The sequence below is a fragment of the Botryllus schlosseri genome, chromosome 13, assembly GCF_051294905.1.
Source record: "Botryllus schlosseri isolate E-star chromosome 13, Bs_hap1, whole genome shotgun sequence".
Taxonomy (NCBI): Eukaryota; Metazoa; Chordata; class Ascidiacea; order Stolidobranchia; family Styelidae; genus Botryllus; species Botryllus schlosseri.
Window position 1 is genome coordinate 9,146,607 of NC_137248.1, and position 25,648 is coordinate 9,172,254.

Consider the following 25,648-nt stretch of genomic DNA (forward strand, 5'->3'; position numbering starts at 1 on the left):
CTAGACAGAGATCTGCAATGCGGGAAAATTTTTCGCTTGGTATCGTCGGGAAACAACACACAAGAAATCTTTGACAATGAATGGGATATACTATACACGCAACCCCCCTCCCCTTGCAGTAATTACATTATAAATCGGTAGTGTTCATTCATACTTCAATCACAGGTACTGACTACAATTGCAGACACGCACCGAGTTGAAACAGGGATATATAGAACTCCGGGATGGCTGACTGCGTCAATTGCGTCATCGCGGCATTACCTAAGTAGGTCCGGATTCACGCATTCAGTTTTGATGCACGTTCCAGTCAGCCGCTTCATCTGTGTGTAATTTCAAGTTTTTGAGAGCGGTAGGGGCATATAATATTCATGTTTATGTTCTTATATAAAGCTATAGGTTAACTAGGTTATGAGATGTTCAGGTAGTCTGAAACTTTGCGGTATTAGCCCTATTCCTTCAGCAGAAATTTAACGGTATGCCGGTACGCCGGGTTGGAATCCCGGTACGTTTAGCGTAATATCTTTGGTGTACCGGTCATTTACTCGACTTCGGAATATCTCTGCTTCTGTAGTATCTTATGTAACATGTTTTGCTGCGCTGATAATCGTGAGAAAATAACAAAATGTAGAATAATTAACGTTAACATTGATATCCGCAGTATGATTTAGATTACGCCTTGCGGTATGTTTTTCATTTACCGGTATGTTATGCGAATGTATGTCACCATACCATCCAAGGCTGTACATTGTACAAGTACAAGTGTACGTTTACACTGTGACGTGTGAGCTATTAAGGCGACCGTTAGGAGGGATCTTCGTCAGTTAAGATCTTGTGCTATAGATTAATATGTGAATATGCAGGTAGTGCTGGTAGCCTATTGCAGGCTTACTGGTATTCCAGATCATTGCTTGATTATTCTTAGTAAGAATTGGAGCCACTGAGTACACTACCGATGTGCAAGATTCAAGAGGCATTTCAATTAAGGATAACCAAACATTTGAATCTAATACAAACACAACACGTCAAGGTCGTTGCAGTTGTAAGTGTCCATAACAACTTTTGAATCCAATCTCTTGTTACAGATACTATTCATCAGTTACATGTCTAGTAAATCAAGACAGTTATATGTTTGTTAATGAATGGCACCTTAATGCTACAGTACTGGAATTATACTTCAACAGAAATGCACTGTTGTGAACTGCCAATGGCTGACTTCCAGTACAGTATATGGCCACAACATTTTTTGACCATTTGCTCTTACTGAAGCCATGAAGATGCCCACTCCCTTGAATGGATAAGCCAACACAATCGTCAGGACACGATACGACCCTGAGATACGGCCTGTCTTTACCATATAAACACTTATAGCCTATAGGCTATAGGCCTGTACGACGAAGGAAGAGAAAACTCTGAGGATTGCTTTCAATTTGCAAGGTTTCGTCAAATCGTCGCAATAATGCATTGGAGCTCTCCTCGGTAGGCCAAAGGTAAGTTAGGCTGATTCTAGTAATACGTTATTAAATGAGCGATTTACATTAATCCTGATGTGGTTAAAGTAGTCTGCGTTGCTACTCAAGTAATAGTTGAATTCCCGGGCGTACTGGTATTTAAACTTCCTCAAGTAGCTGTAGAAAGTGAAATGCATGCAAGGTACTTGAGTTTGGAGATGGCTGCTTCAAATTTACAAGATTTATCTTCGAAAATAGGCAACACCTACTTGAGTACTACAATGAAGTAGAAGTTTTTCACTATAGAACAACTCTGCATACATCTATATATATATTCTTAAGGTTAATTTGTGTCTCTGAATACATCATTTGTTCATTTTTGTTGCAGATTCCGGAAAAACAAACGCGATGTTCCAGCATTTGCATCACGTCAACAGTGGATATCCTGATATATTATACTGGGCACATCCCATTGAAATCTTGGCAAAGGTGGCCACAATCTGAATATTTGGATCTCGTGCCTCCTCACCGAGATGTTTTTTTTTGACATGGAATCATCTATCGCTCTATCGGAAAATCTGCAAGACAATGATACTGAATATTTCTTAACTGATAAATGGCATGAAATGCTTCAGGACGCCCATTCGTGATGTACCGTTAAGCCACGGTTGTAATTTCTTCACTGCGGTCATGAATCTATTGCTCGGTGAACAAAATATCAGCTGAATTCAACAACTGGGTCTACCGAATGCTTCTCAAATTGATAATGATATGTACCAAACTTCTACCCCCCAGGCTGCATTTGAACCTGAAGAGAAGTATCAATTGTGTGTTGATTTCTTGATCAACTTTCATTGAGTGACATAGAAGATGACAATGCTGCTGTCACAATTTCGAGTCCTTACAGGCCGTGCTATCTTTTCGTTATTGGAAATGCTCCATGGTAGGGGTGCATTTAAAATAAACTGTGTTAGAAACACAATGTTTAAAACATGCTTTAAACAGTGTTTTAAACAAAGGCCTTTTGAAAAAAATTCATTTTAAGTTGTAAAATTATGCCATAATTGTGTAAATACTTTCCAAAACATGTGTTGTATGAGCCTACGGACGATTACCACCCGATATAGCCGACTAATATCAATATGGAATGGCTGGAACCCTCAAAATAGTTGGTTCAACAGCAATAGCACATATATTTCGTCAAAGGAGCTATATTCACACTATATTTTCAATTGTCAATGTCAATCCAATATGACGTCACTGTTGAATATTCTTGACGTCATCGCTTAAAAAAAGTATGTTTTATACAAGGGCCTGGTTGTAAACATGTTTGTTTTAAATGCAACCCTATACTTCATGGTAATTGTCGATTAACGCTAATTGAAATGGTTGATTTAATCAATCCTATTACCGCCCCCCCCCCCCCCTTCCCAGCTGCATGGTTTCAGACAATGGCTTGTAAATAGGTAGAAGACGCTGATATTATTCGTTATTCACTCTGTTATTTATGGCCTGATGCAGATTATATGATGTGTAGAAATTGAACACATTCATGATTTACTGAAATTCAGAGTTGTCATAGTTTACTTGGTTGGCTATACAGCAGTGTCATACTTTACCAGGTTGGCTATACAGCAGTAAGGTTGTGATATGGGAAGAATGTCTAGCTTACTCACTAACTATTCTGCAAAAGGGTGAGGATCATTATTCTAGAAACAGCTGTATCGCTAGCTTGCAGAAAAGGGGATATTTCGAGGCAGATTGCAGGTAACTTTCTGGACCTACTTAGGTAACGGCCAAAATGAAGTCAGCCATCCCGGAGTTCTATATATCCCTGGTTGAAACTAAAATACTTTATTTCGTCATTGTCAGTAACAGAATCAACATGACTGTCCCATCAGGGTACATTATTCTCCAGGAACAGACGATATTAGACAGCCAAACAAGATTGTTGACATCCCAAAAAATTAGAAGTGCTGGAAATAAAAAATTGGAACTATCCACTAGGCTACAGGTCATTCACATATGTTCTACAGTTATTATTGATGACAGCCTGACTTGATAATTCCTCATTCTCATGAGGCAAGATCACATATACAACAATAAATGGTTTATAGGAAGAAAAAGTAATTGCAATCCATCCCCATATAAAGTCACCACACGATAGTGTGGTAATTAAGTATGCCAAAATACGCGCTTGTAGTTTGAAAAGGCAACTATTTCAAAGATAATATTTCACGGTTTAGTATAATGTCATGAGGTCGATAATGTAAACATGGATGCAAACACGATTAGGTGTGAGAGAAAAGTTTGACCGGCCCCAGTTAGCTAACAGGCTAGTCTTGTGTCTACCGCCGGACAAGCATTTAAATTAGGACCCGAGTATTATCTCCCAGTCTCTCTTCCTTCACGATCATGATGCTTCCCCTCCGTTGAGCTGAGCGTTGACCAAGCTGTAGTAGGAGCCCTTCATTGCCAGCAAATCTTGATGCTTCCCGAATTCGACGATGGTGCCGTTCTCCACGACGGCGATGTTATCTGCGTTACGCACTGTGGACAGCCTGTGGGCTATCACGATGCAGGTACGGCCCTGCCTGGCAGCATCCAGCGCCTCTTGCACAATCTGTAAAAGCAATTGTCATTGTACGGGTATCCAGATATGGTCAAGTACTCATCGTTGCTTCGGTAGCGTAAATTTCTACTACAAGGACATGTGACAAAACTGACAACCATTTAGGTAGAAGAAAAAGTGAAGGCTTGAAAAGCAGTAACATAACCAATTTAGTAGCTATTTGAATGCTTCGAAAAGTAGATCCACTTCATAGTACACATACAGCGATGGAGACATGTCACATAATTTGGTCTAAAAAGCAAGTCGTTTTTGTCTATGTAGAAAAGGAAGCGGTCTGAGAACATAACCACAGAAGTAAGTAGTACAGGTACGTAAAACCACCAGGTACTTTGTTACTGACCACCCCTGCCAGTACCGTCAGGTAAAATATCATTGCACTCTACCTTTTCGCTTTCCGTATCAAGCGCAGAAGTGGCCTCGTCGAGAAGCAAGACTTTGGGGTTGCGAAGCAAAGCTCGGGCGATTGCGACTCTCTGCTTTTGACCACCCGACAGTTGCGTGCCTTTGTCGCCGACGGATGTTGCATAGCCCTAGTGAAAAATATTGTTAGGACCTGAATAATATGTATTCCAATTTCAGGGTAAAAGAGATGAGAGCTGGTCTTGTTTCGTCAATGACTATCACTTATAATATATATGGTTTCACGAGGACTGAAACTCTTCAAGTCTTATGACACCAAGTTGTGATCTGAAAGTAACAGAATTACACGAGGAAATGCAAATAGTATCACAGATTATTGATAATTACCAAAAAATTTACCTTGAGTTCAATATCTAACCAACAAATCATGTAACAACGTCTTCGCTCAAGATTACGGACAACGCTCTGATATCTTGACTTCTACCAACCCGACACATGCCGGTTTATTTTCATCACTTGTCCTTTTGAAGTTACTTTTCAGAACGTGCCTCTTATTTACATGTTCAAGGCATGGGTGTCTGATTGAAAGGCTACTGCAAGTCTTGTCAAATCCTTCCCATCTTTTCATTTCATGACAGTTTTTAGTGGTTTTCGAATGAGCTCATTCATAAACTGAACACAAGCTCACAGCAAATGACTTAGGTATTATTCGAACCAAATTCTAACCAGACCAGTCGAAGGATCATGAGATTTCATGCAATGCAAATCCCGTACTCACATCGGGAAGCGTCTCGATGAAATTGTGGATATTTGCCGCTTTCGCGGCCTTCACGACCTCTTCCATAGACGGTATGTAGGTGTTGTCGCCGTATCGAATATTGTCGGCGATGGAACGATCGAAAAGAACGGGTTCTTGCGAAACGATACCCAACTGTCGCCGCAACCACGCTATGTTTAAAGTCTTGCTGTCCACGTCGTCCAGGGTCTAAAGTTGTAAAGTATTCTCGGTAAGAAGAAACTCAAAGACAATGAAGATGGAAATGTGCGGATGCTCGCGAACCATTTTGCGAAAACCACCATAGACTCGAACGAAACCACCAATGGGCGGCATTCAAGTCATTGATGTTACACGAATGGAAGCAGGATCGTGGATTACAGACTGAAAGTATCAATTTCTGTGACAGGTCAAACTTACTACAGGTAATATGCTGAAAATGTGTTCGAGTAGCTAAAAGAAATAGTGTTGTCCAGGTATTTGAAAGTCGATCTCAGTTACAAATGCACACGACTGCCCATTTTCTTACAAATACGCTACTTCAATTAACGGAAAGGTCAATACCAGGGCCATAACATCGGGAGATGTCCCTGATGATTACTGGTAAAGGCCAGAGGTGGTCAATAACCAAGTATTTCCACTTGCAGTATTCAAGTATGTTTTGCATACTTCCACGAATTACTCAAATGGTTATGATTTCAGATAACTTAAGTTTTGTAGTCAAAACTAGATCCAGAACACTTACTTTTACATACTTCGAAATCGTTACTTCTACCGGTAATTGTACAACTAGAAATTTCAGGCACTTCTACTTGAGTACGAAAGATGACCTACTTCGACCACCTCTGATAGAGGCAACACAAAAAATGATACGCACAACTTTCCCATCAGTCGGATCGTAGAATCTCTCGATAAGCTGAACGCATGTCGATTTTCCGCATCCGGATTGGCCGACCAGGGCTATCGTCTGTCCCGGTTCCACAGTCACCGACAATCCTTTCAGAACCAAGATGTCTGGCCTGGTCGGGTAGGTGAATTTCGCGTCAATTATCGCCGTCTTTCCCCTTGATGACTCCTGTCGAAATATACATAATGATGGGTCCAGCCGACATCCGTCTCCATATAACCAACTGCGGTCAATGATTACCTGCCTATACTTACTGACATCATCAGTGCAATTGTTACCAGACGGTACCGGTATACAATACAGTTGGATTTTATGACTTTATGAGGACCATAGGCATTTCTGTTTTCGGTCCTAATGGTGAAAATGGATCTCCTTGATTACATTGACGCATGCGGCGTTCATCATGAATGGATGTGTTTAAATGGCATGTATTCTACAAATTACTGCCACTAGTTCCAAGTTCTAGTTGATATATGTCAGATTTAAATATCGGCTTCATCGTCAAAATATTGATGCTGTTCTAGTCACACAAAAGAATTTGTTACGTACTTTGTGGAATTATGTCAGACTTTTCTTATGCGTTGAGGAAAAGCAAATCTATTTGAAGTGTCTGTCTTTCACCAACTTAAACATACACGGAACAAACAACTCAAAAAAGTGACATTAAACAAACAAATTCAAGCATGGTATGCAGCAATAGAAAAGTAGAGGTACTGTCTCGGTAAATTAACTTATGTATTTATTTAGCTGCTGGCATTGCGACCAATTGCAGAATTTATGCCGTATCAATGCTGCTATGCAGAGGAACATTACCGAGTGAAACCCACATAAATATACACTTCATCTAATGTCCTGTCTGATAACAGCCATACTTCGGCCCGCATTGCCTACAAGTTCTTACAGGTTGAGCGCCTTCTTGACTGTAAGCGTCAATCTCGGGCACACGGTCCAGCAGCTTGAAAAGTCTGTTGGTGGAGATCTTCGCCTGGGCGTAATCCGGGGCGAACGAGCTTGTCTGTCCCACCGCAAAAGCTCCGAAAATGACAGCCATCAGAACCCTAAAAAATTTATAATTATTTAAATGCTATAATCCAGCAACTAAAGGCGTTCACTAGCAAAGTACTTCTACTCATTTTTTGGAGTACTCAAGCATATTTTGCGTACTTGTACATCAATGATCAGTTTTTAAAGGCAAAACTAAGTCTACAATACCCACTTACTTACTTTGAAATCTCCACTCTACCCTTCACCGATTAACTGCTAAAAATATGTAAACCCTCGATTAAATCCACTTTTTAAAACTACCCACTTGATAACTATCCATTTTCTAACTTCAATTCAAGTAGCTTTGACAATTCTTGTAACCCGATACTTTTACTTGGAATTGAGTAGAAATTTATTACTTTAATTCTATTATATAAAGACCTTCTTGGAGATACAGAGTATAGGGTACAATTAAAATGATATTCATATTGAAGTGAACCCGAATATTATTCAAAATTTGAAGCCGGTGACGTCATATTTTCTGAACGATTGTTGATATAGGCCTAGAATGTTCTCTATCATTCTCTACTAGCTGCTGACCATTACCCCTGCCGAAAATATTCGGGTATATCTCAATATGAATATAACATGAGTACAAAGAATGGCTACTTTGATCACTTCTGGCTACAACACACAGTGTTGCAACTTACTTGTAAACATCCTCGTACGGCATGATTTCCATTTCCACGAGGTATGCGCCGTATCTGAACGTAGCCGCGTATGCAAAGAACACGATCGACTGTGAGAATCCGAACGACACCCCGTAAAACAAAGCCTTTTGGATGGACTTGCTGTAAAGCAAAAGGCGGATTAGACTAACGTTTCGAAAACAAAAAATAGATAGCCACTCACGAGAACGGCAAGATCAGAGCGTCTTTGTACTTCTCAAACAAGTAATCTTCCTTAGTCAGCGAAGCGACTGTGCGAATATTCAACGTGGCTTCTGTGGCAATACTTCCGGCTTTTTCGTACGCCTTGGACTCGTCACCAGACTGAAGAACATTTCATTTTTTATACTTTTACATCAACAGCTGGTCTGTCGACATATGAGCTTGCGACACTTCAGCATCATCATGTAGGTCAAAGTTTGGGTTAGCTTGCGGCAAATTACTCGGTCAAGTGTTGTTTTTCATTGTGTTGCATGCTCAAATGTGGGGCAGCTATTACTCTACCATCGGTTATGTTTGTCAAGCGACACAACCTACCTGGCCCGTCAGCAATTTCATCATGATAAATCCGGCGATAATCATAAACGGTACAAAAGCGAGGGTCACCAGAGTCAGCTGCCATCCGTACGCGAACGCGATTCCGAGCGCAACACCTGAAAAGCACAAATTCGGTCAGAACAAAGTGGGCACTAGTTACACGAGTGAGCAAGCAGCAGAAGTGAAGTCAATAATTTCCACTGAACTACAAGTAGCACTCGATTAGTTTCAAAAAGTACGTTTGGTCGAGGGCATCGTATGAGTTTAGCGGTGACTACGTTCAAAATTGCAAGTTGCATCCTCGCGGCTTACGCAAAATGAATATTTTCGCGACAAATGTGTGGAGTTTTAAAAATATATTCACAAGGCGAGCATTTTGCCAGATTTCCACTCAAACTGCAAACTTGACAATAAACGACTTTCAACTTTAAAAATCTTCAGAGGTACATCGCAACTGTGAAGTGGTCTAAAATTTATTGACTATACTGAGCAGTACCAGTCGGCAAAACCTACTTGAGTACTTTGAAAAAGGAGACGCGACAAACATTAGGAGATCTCACCGAGAGCAAATATGTTCTGAATCATAACGCCGGCCCGCACTCCAGTGCAACCCTGCACTCGGGACGCGTCCGTGGCCAGCCTCGTAGTCAGAGCCCCGGTACTGTTGCGGTGGTCGTCGAAGAATCCAATTTCCTGCCTCACCATCGCTTTGAAGCCGGCCGCACGCAGTCTCGAAGTCAATTCCTCGCCGGATTTCGCGAAAGAAGAAGCCTACGACAAAGGAGACACAAAAAGTAAAAAGGCAGCCAGCTGGAGGTAACAAGAGCGATCGAGTGCTCAAATCTTAATCGAGCATATTCATTTTAATGTTTCGAGTCGAGCAGTGAGACTGGACTTTTTCAAGTAATGAAATGATACGCTCCTTGGAGCGATTATGAACGAGAATCATAGTTTCGGTTCTATTATCCACTGTGGGAAGCTCTTTAGTCGTATCGCAGCGTACGAAACAAAGCTATGCATATTGGCGAAAATTACATTTAGCGCCGTCTTTTAGACAGCTACATTATTTTTTATTGCTCATTTCATCATTTTTTTAGAATTTTTCGGATTTAATCCTTTACAAACTCATCATTTTATGATTGCCTTCGAATTTTTCAGTTTTTCAAATTTCATTTTAAATTCCTCAGTTTTCCATTTTCCATAAATTCATCAATTTATCATCTTTTTGAATATTAATTTTTCGAATTGTTCAATTTCCCTCTTCGACGAAACTTCGAGATTATTATTTTTTCCGAATTTATCATTCAATTTTTTCAAATTCATCAATTTTTCGAATTTCACAGCGATCTCGCTAATCCTTCATTCAGCACTTCCCATACCCAAACCTCGCCAATCGATTTACATCAACACCCTGACCCACCCCCGAAATCCAACACGACCCACCTGAATCAAGTTCGCCAGAAAGGCCGCCCCGCCGATAGCGACAAACAGACAAGAGTACAGAACGATTTGATTCTCGCGTTCCGGGCCCGGGGGCTGTCCGAAAACTCCCAAAATCTCAGAGAACAAAATCGCAAAGCAAGGCTGTATCCCGCCGTTGATGGCAGCGGCAAAACATCCCACTGTAATGAAAGCATCTCAGTTTCAACCGAGGACCCCACAGAGGTTAAGAATTGATTCCTTACTTATAATGAAAGGCAGTTCTGGTTTGTTCAAAGCAAGTACCCTCGAAAACGGTACTTCGGGCAGATCCTCATCTTCTTCTTCCACCTCGCCTTTGTCGCCGGACTTCACGCTGGTTTCACTGACCAGACGCTTACGCTTGGTGCTGGAACGGCTTCTGATCGAGGATCGTTTCTGGTCTTCTAAAATGACAAGAGCTTTGTGTACCACAGATCACCCTCATCAGAGACACCGTAGTAAGATAAATTTCCCGATTTCCATGTGCTTAACTAGATATCACTATTAGATCAGTAGCCGAGGCTCCTACTTTTTCAGACTAGTGTATTAAAGTAGGTTTTCCTACATCATCCTTTGACCACCTCTGATCAGTAGTAATGCGACAACAACGGTAGAGTTTTAACGACATAGACACAGAACACGAGGAAATTCATCAAATAAAAAGAAATTACCGGGCAAGAGCCAACACGGTTTTACGCACACGATTTCGAAAACGAATCACAAAATATTCCTCTCCCTTACTCATACAGACTGTAAACCGCCTGTTTGGCCTAGGACAAGTCTGGAATTCTATTTGAACTCATTTTTGAGTTAGGCAGGAAAGTAGGATACTGTTAGTTGAATTCAATCAAGTAGAAAAAACGTGTATCGACAGGTCTCATGCGAAATGCTTGCAAGTACGTAGCAACATAAGGACACATTACCTCAAATATTTTAACCAGAAAACATTCAAGTACCGTAAACCGGGGTAACATTGGACAATTCTCAACAATTCCGCTTTGTATCTTGGAAATGTTAGGGTGTAGGGGAGGCAAGTTTTGTGTTTTTTTGGAGTCATGGAGCAAAGATTAGAATTAACTAGTCCAAAATCTTCATGGTCATAAATAAGTACCTTATTTTTGTAAATTATCCGTGTCCAAAGTTACCCGTGCATGTGGGGTAACTTTGGACAATGTAGTTTTTTGTATGCCTTTACCCTCTATTGTTTATGAAACCTCGTAAATTAGGCTTATTTGGTAAGAGTTGATGAGAGCAGTGACTAAAACTGAAACAAAATAGTATATGTCTGGCCTATTGCATGATTTTTATCTAATCCCCCCCCCCCCCCCAAAAAAAATAGGTAGTTTATGAAGGCTAATGCCCCCTTATTCATCCCTTTACTCAATTTTCCCTCATGCCTTCACCAATTGGGACTTATAATAACGTATGGTGACAATGGGGTATCCCACTGGCAGTGTCAGCAACCTACAGCAAACATTAAGTACCGTATGTTAGCGTGATTTATTGCCGATTTCGAATATATTACTGTTCTAGAAAAGATATACTTTCCCTTTCCTATGTCCTCTGATGGATATATTTGTCGTAATTTACGATATCCCATATTCAGCAGGCGCATCTTTAGGAGTATGTGATAAGTTTTTCAAGTAGCTTACACCCGATTACAATCTCTCAGCTCATTGCCAAACCAATTTTTTCATATTTTGGCAAACTCTTAATTTATTAACCTTCTCATTCCATTTTAAGAAGCCATCAGGCCGGTCATAAGGAATATAGTTGACGATACCCTTTGACACAGATGAAGCAGTCACTTTCCAGAGCTCTAAATATCACATTTTTCACTGTCCAAAGTTGCCCCGTTCGGATAAAATTTGACGGGGTAACTTTGGACATCACATTTTCTCGTATTGATCTAAGGGTGAGTCCACTGAGATTTTGGCCATGGATTAAGACTACTTAGAGGTATCTGCTGCCAAGTTTTGAATCTATGAATCACATGCTATCTATGTTTGGCTGTAAGAAGTTTATTGGCCATCAATTTTGTCGAAATTGACCCCCTCCATTAATTTATCGATGTTGGGTCAAGTTTATCTGGTAGTGAAATGAATCCCACTTTTATAGAGACTACTTGTAGTGCTGTTGCCTCATGAAAAAGAATTGGACATCCAGCGGCAACCCTTTTTCATCAATAACCATTTAAATCTTTTACTGCTTAGTGTCCAAAGTTACCCTTAAGTCCAAAGTTACCCCGGTTTACGGTATGTGCATTAGGGTTGTTCAGAATTGACCGACTTTCAAAAAGTCTAGGTTTTCAGTCCGTTTCCCATGCCTTATACCTTAAAAACGAATTCTGGCTACTTTTTTTTGTAATTCATCCCCTGCATCCGTGTGCATTTTGCCGTTTTTTCATGCACCAAAAAAATTCTTCGGAATTTGGGGATTCCCCCGCTGTGAGTGACTTGACAGCAATCGCATGTGTTCTCATTGACGTGAAGCGGATGTTCTAGCGTTGATGACGCGCTAGGCACGGCAGTGAAATGGGGATCATTGATTACTCAGGTGTTTTGCTGCTTTGTTGTTGAAGAACTATGTTTACGATTGAGGTGCAGGACTTACCAGGTAGCTTTTTGGCTCATGCTGTTAGCGAGTCTAGCGCAGGATTAGTGATTATAGTATTGTAGCAGTATTGAATTATTCGATCTAATGGACCTGATACTCTTTCTTGTCTACTGAGATAGAAAACAAAGCTTGTAAATGTCTTTTCCAGTGACTGTGGAAAACAGCCAATCGGTTACTCTGAATTTTATGTTATTTCCTAAGATAGCAATATACTGGTCGGAGTATTTCCAATTTAGGAATCATTATCTTCCAGAATCAATAACTGGATCTAATCCGACTATTCTTGCTCAAGTTGTGCAGTATGTGTTTGACCTTAGAGAACTGAAATGTTTCCAACTATTCTTTGTTGCTTGACTGAGTTGATGTATATTTATTTTTCTAGGATTAGCTCTAGTGCGAAATGTCTGAAAAAAGGAGAATTGCCATCTAGTGATATAGTATCAAAGAAAACTAGAAGATCACGGTTGCAGACACAGCATTTCCTAGCTGGGCCATCTGAGGAAACATTACGAGATCGAAGCTGCTTACTCTTAGGAAAGTTACGCAGTATGTGTTACACCTAAGAGAGCATGCATATGCGAAAAATGAACCAGTAAAGTTACACATCCAGGACGTAGGAGATGAAGTACGGAAATAGGTTTTTGGTTCCTGGCTGCCACAAAGACCATCACACAAGTCAATGCCATTGAAAGATTAGAGACAGTGTGAAAACAGAAACCAAATGGCTGTCACTAAAGGAAACTGCAGGCCAGCAATATGTATCAAGAAAACAAAGTGACTTTGAAGCCAAGTTGAGTAAGCTATGGGCATAGAGGAGCTCCTGACGCGATGACGACAATTGAAGCAAGTACACTTCTGTCCGGCGATAAGAAACATGAATACAAAACATTTTATCAGGATCAAAGGGGTCCGTGATTAGCAACGATTGGTGGCAAAGATACAGTGTTGAAAGTGAAAACCATGCAACAAAAGACACGGACCATGAGTGCGAGAGAGTGCACCAGCTTCAAGTAGCGAAGGTGAATTTACAGAGAGCTCATCTATATTTTCGCAGGTAGCTGACACTTCCCACAGCAGTGATTTTGAAGTGGCGCAGTCGACATCGGGTCATTGCTTTAAATTTGTGACTCTAAAAGCGCCTGTAAACCTGTTCAACGACAAAGACATATGCCAGGTTTCCGATCGCTTGAAAGTCAGCGATAATGCTGCTACCATGATAACTTCAGCACTGATTAAAGCTTACGATGGTGACCCTAATGACTTTCATCTTTCAAGATCTGGAACCTATCGACGACGCATTGCAAATCGTTTTAAAATTTCTGAGTCTATTGTTGAAAAAATAGCAAACGATCCACCAAAGCACATCACATTGCACTGGAATGGAAAGCTCACTAGGAGTCGTTTAGGAGAGCAATTTGAGGCCTTGGCAGTGCTGGCATCGTCTACGTGTTGTAACGCATTTGAGAAGGGCAAACTTCTTGGCATTCGAACTCTGGAGAGTGCTACAAGAAAAGCACTGGCTGATCCGTCATTTGAACTGCTGGAACTATATAATTTAACAAAAAATGTCAGAGCTCTTGTGTTTGACACAACATCCTCAAACAATGGAAAAAATTGTTCTGTTACTTGAAGAATTGATAAACAGGAAAGTTTTCTACAGTCTTGTCGCCATCATATTCATGAACTAGTCATCCGGGAGATTTGGAAGTGAAGTGTGTATTTGGATCGGCGACCACAGGCCCTGAAAACACAGATTTTAATACCTTCCCAGAAGTGGAAAGATATTGATCAATTAAGAAGCTCTAAAACACTTCAGTTTGATGAAGGCAGCGGGTTGGCGATGAAAGCTGATGAAGCAAAGCAAGAATAATTCCACTGATTAAGCCATATAATGGAAAGCAGAAAGAAGTATTGATAAGAGATGACTACAGAGACTGTACAACAGGCGCCTTGGTGATTTTAGATGACCAATATGTTGATAATCGTTTTCGCAAGCCTGGTGCTACTATAGCACTGGATGGACGAGTCAAGTGCTGTACTGTCAAAAAATGTTCATGTGGAGTGAGCACATGGGCTATTCTGAAGAGTTCATTAGAAAGTTGGTACGAATAAATATTGCCCAGTTTTCTGTCCCAGCTTAAAACTAATATTGCATGTGACGCACAGAGTAATGATCTCAAATTCCTTCATGACATGACAGACTTTACATCATGCGATTTCACAGTTGCTGATGTGGCATATAAAAAGATGTGAAAACATCATTGGCATCTCACCGAGGAAACGATGGTATCTACAATGTTCTCGGCTAAACCAAAGATTCCTGACAAAGTGAAGGAAGCGATGGCTGCTAAATTGCTGCAAATGCCAATTCTTGAACAATTTCGCAGAGGTATACCTCTGAGTCTAATCTCTGACTCTGTCTCTGAGTCAATGAGTATGGTTGCTTTAATTGGACCGGAATCATGGTTTCTATTCGATGCTATACATGCCGAACATGAGTTGAGTCTTCCAGTTTCGGAATGGCATAGAGATCCGCATTTTGTGACTGCTCAAGAATTTGTGAGTGGTGTTGAAGTAGTTAAAGACGCAGCAAAGCGTTTGGTAAAATTGAATACCGACTTTGATGCTTTAAAAACAGATGACAAAGAACAGCGGACGAGCCTCTTACAAGCCGTGGAAGATCACGGGGACAGATATGCCGATTTCTCTAAAGCAACCATTTCATCCACCTGATTTAAGTAGTATTGGCCAAGTTGATCTATTTCTTTTCCTTATTGTTTCGTTTCTTTTGAACAATGTGATGTTTAAAATGTGGCTGTGAGTGAATGATACATTCACAGTTGTATTCTTGCACATGGTGATCTCGGAAATTGATGGACAATCTCAGGTAGGGTTGAGGAGTGTAGGATATGTGATCCAACAAAATGACTATCAGTCTTAGGCAGTTTTGAGGAGTTCTAAGGGAGTGTAGGACATGAAAATGGTGTCCTGAACCGGCAATACTTTCTATAATAAGGTTATGTAGCACTCCAAACCGCAATAGCTGCATAAACCCAGCTTATATATGACGTTTACTAGCCTAGTCCGAATGGCGACACTCAGATTTTAGGGGAATCCCCTATTTTTAGCCGATAATTTTCCAGCTCAAAATGCACACGGATGCAAGGGATGAATTACGAAAAAAAGTAGCTAGAATATGTTTTTATGGTATAAGGCATGGGAATCGGACTGAAAACCACGACTTTTTGAAAGTCGGTCAATTCTGAACAACCCTAATGTGCATGCTCAATTCCTATATGCGCATTCTACACATTGGCAACCTTGATATCGTTACAGTCCTAGGCCAAGCACAGTTTTCATTCTGTATAGTTTCGCTTTCTCGTATCGAGCCAAACCATGAGATGAGTCTAACTGGCGCACATGACTTTAGTTGTGAATACGATCAGGAAATAACGTGCGCAAGGAAGAATCCAACATTTCCTCCTACAGAAATTGAATAAGGCGTCCTGAAAGTCAAGCAAAAACACCCTACTCTCAAAATGTCAAAAGTTGATAGCTTCTCATACATTATTCAATCAGAAACGCAAGACATAGGCTACATCGTATTGACAAAATTTGAAGGCTGAAATTCCATTCGAGTCATTGTTGCGCCACTCGCATGTGTGAGGCCATTATTAATCTCTCACGCCTAACTGTAGTTAAGTCATGATTTTCTATAATTAACGAATTAGCTTCACGGGATATCCAATCACGGAAAGTACCTATGGTTGGATAACAGAAAAAATACGAGTGTCACAATTCTCGAACACAATTATCTCACCAGCCTTCTTCAATTCTTCTTTCTCGTTGGTAGGACCTAAATAATGAGCACAGGTTAATATTACGCCAGAGAGAAGCAACCAACGTGCCCGAGGGCATGCGAGCGTAACTCATAACAAAAGCGTTGCAGAAAAGCACCTTGGTCGCCGCCTCCGTAACTCTGCATGTGGACCAGGTTTTGGTAGACGCCGTTTTCGACTTTGAGCAATTCGTTGTGGCTGCCTTGTTCCATCACCTGACCTTCGTTGAATCCGATAATGACGTCAGAGTTGCGGATGGTCGACAGACGATGGGCGATGACCAGGGTGGTCCGTCCTGAGGGCAAAAAAATCATGATCAATGCGATACATCAATGTAGCGTTTGATGCTACTTATTGCTCGGGTGGAAGTAACAAGATGTTTTATACGTCCCTTGCTGTCATAGTTCTTTTATCAATGACAATTATATTGTTTTAATACCTTACTTCTTTCCCATTATGGGAGCATCAAAGCCTCATTCGTCTGTACGATATCTTTCAAAACATTTTGCTAAATGCGAAACATGTTCCTGGCTACAAGACTTCTGTAAAGTATTGTTCGATCTACTGTAATTTTTCAGAGCTACATGTCATAGTTGAGTTTGAAAATCTCATTTGAGCAAGTTCAACAGGTGTTATTCACTTTCAGGTCACATAATACCAGGGTTGTAATGACTCGACGAACAAGATTTCGAGGAATAGTAAAGTAACCACACTATTGGGATTTTGTCTATCGGTACTGGTACTTGAAAATGCGACCACAAACTGCTAAAAGTGAGGAAAAGTGGGTCTAACAAGACTTCAACTGGTAACCGGGCAGTCAACACAATGACTTGGACTCGAGTCATAAAACCTGGACTCGACGCTCTGCTCGATGACTTGGACTCGACTAGACTTGTGACTCGGAGCCTGATTTGGTTGCAACCCTGCATAATACACACATATTTGAACCCGTGTTACTGGTACGCCCGCATAATGAGTGGTTCGCAAATACTCGAGTCACTTGATTTTGCCCAGCCCAAATTCGAGGAAAATATCGAAATTTCAAAGACATGTCAAAACCACCACGAGTGGAAGGATCAAATTCAAATTCGTTTGAAGATTGAGACAAGGAGTTACGGTATTCATTAGTAAGTATTCATCATTGTAAGATGAAACTAAATGCAGTACAACTAAACTGGTGGTTGAATTAGGCGCAATTTACAAAGTACCTCCCGCCACGACTTCCCTGGTACAGAGATCTATATCGACAAGTTTTTTGGGGCAATCCAAAACCAAATTTTTACTTGACAAAACCCACAACTTGAGCAAATAGGTCAAGTAGGGAAAACTACTTAGCGACTGACCCCCTCTGCGGAAATCGGAATTCTGTTGTGATACGGCTGTAGCACATATTCAGCTTTATTATGGTTCAGAGTTAGGTCACAATGACACAATCATCAGTCATAATCTTTTACATCTCGGCATCAGTTACAACAACCGCCCACTCACCTTGCGATGCCTTTTCTAGAGCTGCCTGCACAACAGATTCGCTCTCTGTGTCCAAAGCGGACGTGGCTTCATCTAGCAGCATCACTTTCGGGTTTCGGACGATAGCCCGCGCGATCGCAATCCTTTGTTTCTGCCCGCCGCTCATTTGCGCACCACCTTCGCCCACCATTGTTTCGAATTTCTATTCGCAATAACGTTGCTAGTGATGTCATTGTATTGTAAAAGGATGTTAATGTATCTCACATTTGGTAGTCTCATAATGAAGTCATAGGCGTTTGCTTGTCGGGCGGCCTCATCTACTTCCTGGTCGGAAACACCGTCCCTGCCATATTTAATGTTTTCGCGGATTGTGGTGTCGAATAAAATGGGTTCCTGCGACACGACGCCGATGTTTTCGCGAAGCCATTTGACGTTGAGACTTCTCAAGTCGTGACCGTCGAATTCAATCACACCGCTCTGAAAGACGGAGATAATGCATTCATGAATTCATTCGTTTCGTTAATATATTCATTATTTCAAAATATCACAAGATTGCGATAAAATGAAAAGATAGGTAGGAGCCAAAGTGACTTAGTCTTCCAGACGCCTTAGAACAATGGTTGTCGAACTTTTTGTCTGGTAACTGTAGGCTGACGATAATTCCTAAAATGCTGATTTCGTCAATTTTAAGACATCGTATAATGTGAAATTTGGGGAGACTTGTATTTTAGAGTGGATTCACTTAATATTTCTGCTGCTGCATGTCATAAGCAAATCTTGAAATAAGTGGCATTGGACTATGCATCTCGTTACCTAAGGTTGATCATAATATTGAGAACAATTGTCACTTAATATGAGATGATAACATGGCCTATTGAAGCAGCATTCAAGTTTTGGCAATCTTTTTATCGATGATGTCTTGACTGGATCAGGTGGTAAAGTGTAGGACTACACAACCCGGGTGTTAACAATAAAATAAAAAAGACATGGTTTCCTGCAGTCTTCATGTCATGCAGTAGCTAGTTTACATTTGCAGCAAATTGCAACGAGAGTGTGAGGTAAATACCACCGGCCCGTTCACTCGTAAACGTAACGTTTTTTTTCTCAGGTGCATCACATAAAACCAAAAAAAAACACTGCAGATATGCACGAGTGGCGGTCTTTGGAATGAATTTCACACATTTTCATCTCAATCCATCTAATAAATCTACGTTAGACTTGCTTGGTTGCAAGCAAAGAATTTTAAGCAAGCTTTTCATCACACTAACTCGGCAGCGTAACAGATCCCAATGAAAAAAAATGAGACGTCACAAAATGAGAAAATCACTACTATCTATCAAGTAATGTTATGTAACAAACGTTTGACCTCCGTCTTAGGAACTTAGACAAACATTGATCACAATACAGTGCGGTTATTACCTTACCACTCGGTTATTACCTTACCACTCGTGACACAAAATCCTATTCAAACGCACAGTCACCAACTCATTTCGCAATGCTGACCTTTGACATACATACCGGCATGAGTCAAATCTGCTTGTTATGAAACTTATTGACACAGTACTATGAATAGGTGGTAAAGCTGCTGTATAAATAGAGCAGGCCTATCTTTGATGTTGACCAGCTTGAATGACCATCAGTTTATTGCATGGTTTACAGTTTACTACTACACATATCCTGTAATCGGTGTGGGATATGGGTTAACCTATATCTATTACTTCATATCACAAAAAACAATAGAACGACATCAGCTGACAGATTACCTTAGTTTTTACAGTAAGGTGAATGATTTACAGAATATATCTATCGAGTTTATACTAGATCTTGGTGATGTGAAGTATTGGTAGATAGTGACTCGAGTTATACAAACGAAAATGGCAAAGAATCGTCAGAAACAAAGTCCTAGTACTAATATTCTACTTAACACTGAAGCCGGATGCCTCTATTAGCACTGCTATGATAATTTAGCTCTAGAACCGATGCTTATACAATGGGAACAGATTTGGATCATTTTTATGAATGAAATCACCAATACAATAGAGACATAACACTTTAGTCCTCCAATTACAAGCTGCACCTCTTGTAAAACTATAGGCCTAGCACTAGTGGCACTACTAGTAATTTTGAAAGCTACATCGGAATAAATTCAATAGTTATGTGGATTACATCCATATATCTGTTCTCCAAGAAACATTTTAAGTTACAATTCATAACAATAACATAATACCAAGTTTCGAGCACAATCAAGCTACCGTATGTAAGATGAACGATATATTACACAGCACACGCATGTGTGGTAATTTGCTCAAGAAATACAGTAAGCATACCTGTGGATCGTAAAATCTTTGGATCAGTTGAACACATGTACTCTTCCCACAACCGCTTTGGCCACACAAGGCCACTGTTTTCCCTACTTCCGCTGCGAAAGAGACGCTCTTCAGCACCTTTGGAAACGTAGCGAACATGAAATGTGTGCCTGTTAACCGAATGATTGGTTATCATACCTGGACGTCAGGCCTGGACGGATAAGTGAAGTTGATGCCCTTGAATTCAATGTGTCCGTTAACTTTTTGTGGCTTGTGCCCTTCGGTCGAGAGCGAATCAATAGGGGGCTCCCGATCTATGATTTGAAATATTTTCGCAGCCGCTGCCGAAGCGTTGGAGAAATATTCCATGTTGCTTCCTGACTGAAACAAGTGAAACATGAAAGAAATCCGAATAATCCTTGTTTACGGACTCCATATCGCTCTTGATAATTCCTCCCAATTTTGACAGAGTGAGACATACATAGTGTCACGTTAACACATATATCTCATCAACCTAGACTTGGTTAAAATATATACCATATTCGATGTATTGCATATGCAAGTCGGGACTGTGCATCAGAACAGCATGTATTCGTCTGGCTGCAAGGCTGTTGACAGCACGCACTTTACAAGTTAAATATAATATCTACAAACCCCCAGTTAGATACAGATACAGTTAGTACTGGGTGAGAATAGTAACAGTCTTGCAATGACCTATCCCATTTCAGAGGGAGAAAACACTGGGCACAACAAAACTTTCGCATGGATTACAAGCAGTATTTCATCACAGGTAGAAAAACGAATCATCAAGTCAGCACTGAATCATGACATAGTAAACTGACTTCTTCTTCAGCAAGATCTGACCTATCAATCTTCAAGTAATCAATAATAATATATACCGGATAATGTTTAGGATACGGGCAGCCGGACACTTATAAAGGTCATTTCCCAACATCAAGCACTTCTAAAGTCATCGATTAGCAGGTCGTAAGTGAAAACGTAAGTGTTCCAATGCATACTTGTCCCAAAGCAAATGCTCCGATTAGAACACCGAAGAAACAAGTCAGCATATTTCCCACCGAGAGCTCCCCAGAGAACACCAGTTCACTGCCGTACCAAAAAGCAAGTCCGTACGTACTGAAGAGGATGAACATGACAGCACCGATGCCTGATCCTGATATGACGCCCTTTCTGATGCCGGTCTCTCTGGCCGGTATCAGATTTTCATTGTATCTGGGAAGTTGACGCCGTTGGTACGTGAATTTTTAGAAGAACCCCAATTATTAACGGACTCGAATTGAAAGCTCCCGTACGATTGGAAAATTAATCAGTTTGAAATTCCCAAATACCAAATTATTGCAGTTAGGTTTTGCGTTTTGTTTCCTATCGACCATAGCGGTCAATTTTGAGAGAAATTTCACATCAGCAGGAAGAGAGAATTGTTTGTGAAATTGCCATTGCAACACTGGTTGATCAACCATCATCGATAATTAGGTTAAAAGAATCAACGGTGTGGTGACGCACAAGACAGCCTACCTTTACATATTACTTATTGACATAAAGTTGACAGAGCTGTTATATTTGTACTCTCAACTCAATGCCTTGATATCCAATTTTTGAATGAACCAACCTTTCAAATTCTCAGTGACATCATAATATACGTTGCTTGTCAATGATTTACTATCAAGATTTCGTGCCCTTACCACTGATGATGTAGGAGGTTAGTTCAACAACAGCTATTTGCACTAACCCTTTGGTGCCACAAGTCATTATAAAATAGGACTACACAAAGAGTGTCCGTAGCTAGGATGCCGGTAGCATAAAACCACCATAGACTATTACTTGAAAGTAGATTGAACTGTGCCCACTGCCCATACTAATCTAACATTTGTGAAATCAATTACCAAAGTGACCGTTTACATGTAAATGACAGTGAACAATCCAAGTGGTGCAAAATCAATTCATTGGCATAAAATTACATTGAAATTGTGTATAGAATGCATTCTGTACACAGCTGATCCAATATGCATGTAATTACTGCAGTAATTAAGAACAAGGTCACAGCTTCAGAAATACAGTATGATTAATTTACCTGTCCCAAAGAGAAGGCGCCAATTAGGACGCCAAAGAACGCAGTGAGAAGATTGCCAATGGTTATTTCCTCGGCTAACACCAGTGTGGATCCGTACCAGAAAGCCAGGCCGTAAGTCCCAAACATAACCAGAAAGAGGAATCCCAGCGATGCTCCCGTAACCACTCCTTTCTTGATACCGATGCCACGCGCACCGGACAGATTCGAGCTATACCTATACCATGCAGGATTAGAAAACCGTAAATCATGCAACAAATCGAATTTCCTTGGCGAGCAAACAGCTCATGATCATTTAAATGGCGGCAGAGTTGAAATCAAAGGCTTCGTTGTTGTGATGACTTCCAATTAACATACGGGGAACGCCGTTTGGCACATTTTAGGGGTCAAAAAGGCACTTGTCCAGGTTGAGGTTACAATCGATTCAATGTTGACATGTGGTAAGTTTTTTTCAAGGTAAAGTGAACAATTATCGAATCTGCACATCACATACTGCTGGTACAATTCAAATTCACCAACTGCAAATAATCTTATTCGACGTAATCCTTACGTTCTCACCAGCACAAATCTCTCTAGTAAATATTGTGTGAAATTGATTTTCTTCACACATATCACAGGAATGTCAGCTCAAATGAAAGTCCATGGCGAAACCGAAATGATTCAACTCTGCAGTCCAGTCAATGCCAAAGTACAGTGATAATTGAGTCGCAATAAATTGGAACAAAATTAACAGCAATGTAAAATTAGTGAACAGCAAGTAAGCTGATGATTCAATCACAAAATCACCTTTCACATTCCTTCATCTCTCCACCAAAGGCCACAACCGTCCTTATGGAGGAAAGTACTTCCTCGGCCACGCCGCCGGCCTTGGCATACGCATCCAATTCCCTTTTCGTGAATGCCGTAGTGATCTGGAAATTGAAAATATCACGCCTGCAGGTGACAACCAATACACACGAGCAAGAAAACAAAACATACCTTGAACAACATGGCTGCCGATATCCCTAACAGCGGAGACACGGCCATGATAACCAAAGCTAATTTCCAACTGTACACAAATCCGATGACCAGACCAGCTAGGGCCCGCGCTACCATCTGTATTGAAATCGATACCTTATCGCTGATGCCATCTTGTATCTTTTGCACGTCGCTGTAAAGATGGGAAGACATAGAAACACACACATGCGCTAATTGCAGAATTCACTCACTCCGCAAGTCTCGTGTTCAATTCCCCGGAAGAGTTCAAATCAAAGAACCCGATATTTTGACGCAGAATGCTCCGGAAGAAACTGACCCGGATTTGACGCACTTGGCGGACGGCTTGTAGCATCCAACAGTAAACCTGGATCGTGACACGTTATACTTGAAATTTGAAACAAAAGAAAGATTCGAAACAAAAAACAGTTTCGATTGACACACCACAAAAGCTACTATGTAACATGCATTCATGCAGCTGTCAAATCACTTGAACCATAATGGTCATGCAGGAAAATGCAGAATGTAGAAACTTTCGTTGAGAATTGTTCAGTGTTCAACGCTTCAGATCTCGTCCACCTTCACCATCGGCGTGAAGAAGATTTTCAAATACCAAACGTGACGAATCTCTACTTCAAAAATTATATTCCAAAGAACATGGTCACAATCACCAATTACCGGTACATAATTTTTCATCGCATATTAAAATAAAGATACTGAAAAATCGCGGGCACACCAAACCATTAATATTGCAATTAAATAGTAGGCCTAATTCATTTTTAATTTGGTTCCCATCCATTATCATGACTCGCCTCGAAATACCATTTTGATTACACAAGTCAATTGCGATGAATGATGCCAGTATGCCGTACTGCAACTATCCACTGGTTACACTGATTCTCACAATCACACCACGACAAATTAAATTAAATATAATGATGCCGCAATATTGAAAATTAGGAGAATTGATGGGTCAACATATTTTCTACAAATCATTTACGATCATTTTTGAATTGTGAATTGCATTGTCGATTACAGTTTTGACAATATCTTAATGGTGCTCGGCCCACCTGAGTGCTGGCACACACTATAATAATCAGTGCCAGGTAAACATAGTACAGTGAGTACTTTGCCATTTCACTATTGAGGTCTGATTCACTCAGCATATCCGTGAAATTCCTGAAGTAAAGCAAAGATATTTAGAACAAGAAAAACATTAAGGCAAAAGGTATAGGCATGAAGGGTGAAGGCCAGGAAAAAATAGGTCGAAGAAATGACCATAAAAGAATGTTAGTATGCTACATGCTTGTAATAAGAACTCTACGTATCATATACATTGGCTCTATCGCTTGATATTTCGCAATGCCAAACCGTCTCGTAGACATACTGCAAAATTTCATAGTCGTGTACAGAATGTTGTAAGATAGTTATGATAACAATCACGTTTCAGGTACATATAAAACAGCTGGTTACTGAGTTTTTCCAAGTAGATCTAATACAGGACAGCCTGCTCATTCGTACATTTAGATGACAATTCTTTTCCATCAACTGCGTAAATGGATACGAAGCAACTTACTTAACAATAAACGCATGCTATATTTATCCAACATACGCATAACTTTTAACCTGCTACGAAGAATTTCAAAGATTTCAATACAGTCTATATTAACTTCAAATGATCCCCCAACCCCAACAAGATCGATTTGCATTACAAAATTGTTAGGCTACCTACGAATTTTACTAGTCACTTGTGTTATAGTCTATAAGCAAATAGCAGACATGCGAGAGTTGAACGCTTCGCGTACAGTCATACACTCAAAGGCGTATACAAGCAAAGAAATGTAATCTTAAAGATACCCAAGAAACGCCACAATCGGCATATACATGATACTTCAATGCATGCATGAGTTATCATTCGCGCAGCTCTCACAAAAGTATACCTGCACTGCCCCAGTTATCCACACTGCTACCCCGATGATGGTAAAATATATTGCGAAATCGGACATATCATTATTATATCCAGCAACTAAGGCATCTTTCCTTTGGTTAAATGCCCTGAACAAATGTAATTCATATGTTCACGTAATTCAACGAGAACTAATTCAACTAACACCCTTGGGCGCAGTGTGCCCATTTTTAAAACGTCATGACAGAAAATGGTGTTCACCACTTATCTGACAACACCCAGAGTCGTCTCAGATACCAGTACGGTATACAAAGTTGGAGATAAAACAAATATCACCATCTACTGTCCTATATCTATCCTCCCGTGTATAGAGATTGTGTTCGCAAAAATTGCTAATTTCCGGCTTACCCTGTCACCTCACAAAATTGACTATTGCATACAAAACTTCAAATATCACATCACATAGTACGGGGTAGAGTATTCATCTCAGCCAGAAAAAAAGCGTTAAGAGTGCGTGAAAAAGGGCGAAAATATGAATTTTTTACTCTTCAGAACTTTTCAACCATCAACTTCAACATTTTCGTGGAATTTTTAGAATTAGGATCTGTCTCTAAATCA

General features: G+C 40.4%; 1 protein-coding gene and 1 long non-coding RNA gene across 6 annotated transcripts in view; one reads left to right on the forward strand and one right to left on the reverse strand.

The window, feature by feature from the left end:
• The first annotated feature begins 29 nt into the window (after positions 1 to 29).
• Positions 30 to 3,665, forward strand: LOC145453414 (uncharacterized). Its single transcript, XR_013919754.1, has 2 exons — positions 30 to 1,487; positions 1,837 to 3,665. It is a non-coding gene; the product is annotated as an uncharacterized LOC145453414 (long non-coding RNA).
• Positions 3,287 to 25,648, reverse strand: part of LOC145453393 (ATP-dependent translocase ABCB1-like) — a 31,561-nt gene continuing 9,199 nt past the window's right edge. For 2 of the 5 annotated variants that reach the window (XM_080331356.1, XM_080331360.1), the window contains exons 4-25: positions 25,065 to 25,179; positions 23,358 to 23,491; positions 23,128 to 23,299; positions 22,936 to 23,060; positions 22,153 to 22,366; positions 20,259 to 20,441; positions 20,082 to 20,198; positions 18,019 to 18,231; positions 17,776 to 17,956; positions 16,406 to 16,582; positions 16,269 to 16,304; positions 10,057 to 10,236; positions 9,815 to 9,993; positions 8,932 to 9,142; positions 8,372 to 8,487; positions 8,019 to 8,158; positions 7,817 to 7,957; positions 7,024 to 7,180; positions 6,093 to 6,290; positions 5,219 to 5,425; positions 4,464 to 4,610; positions 3,287 to 4,071 (exon numbers count right to left, since the gene is read on the reverse strand). In XM_080331356.1, coding sequence (XP_080187482.1) covers positions 3,862 to 4,071; positions 4,464 to 4,610; positions 5,219 to 5,425; positions 6,093 to 6,290; positions 7,024 to 7,180; positions 7,817 to 7,957; positions 8,019 to 8,158; positions 8,372 to 8,487; positions 8,932 to 9,142; positions 9,815 to 9,993; positions 10,057 to 10,236; positions 16,269 to 16,304; positions 16,406 to 16,582; positions 17,776 to 17,956; positions 18,019 to 18,231; positions 20,082 to 20,198; positions 20,259 to 20,441; positions 22,153 to 22,366; positions 22,936 to 23,060; positions 23,128 to 23,299; positions 23,358 to 23,491; positions 25,065 to 25,179 — 3,553 coding nt within the window. In that variant the 3' untranslated portion in view covers positions 3,287 to 3,861. Of the gene's footprint in view, positions 4,072 to 4,463; positions 4,611 to 5,218; positions 5,426 to 6,092; positions 6,291 to 7,023; positions 7,181 to 7,816; positions 7,958 to 8,018; positions 8,159 to 8,371; positions 8,488 to 8,931; positions 9,143 to 9,814; positions 9,994 to 10,056; positions 10,237 to 16,268; positions 16,305 to 16,405; positions 16,583 to 17,775; positions 17,957 to 18,018; positions 18,232 to 20,081; positions 20,199 to 20,258; positions 20,442 to 21,079; positions 21,294 to 22,152; positions 22,367 to 22,935; positions 23,061 to 23,127; positions 23,300 to 23,357; positions 23,492 to 24,194; positions 24,304 to 25,064; positions 25,180 to 25,648 lie in introns of all 5 variants that reach the window. The other 3 variants (XM_080331359.1, XM_080331358.1, XM_080331357.1) reach the window with 3 other exon arrangements.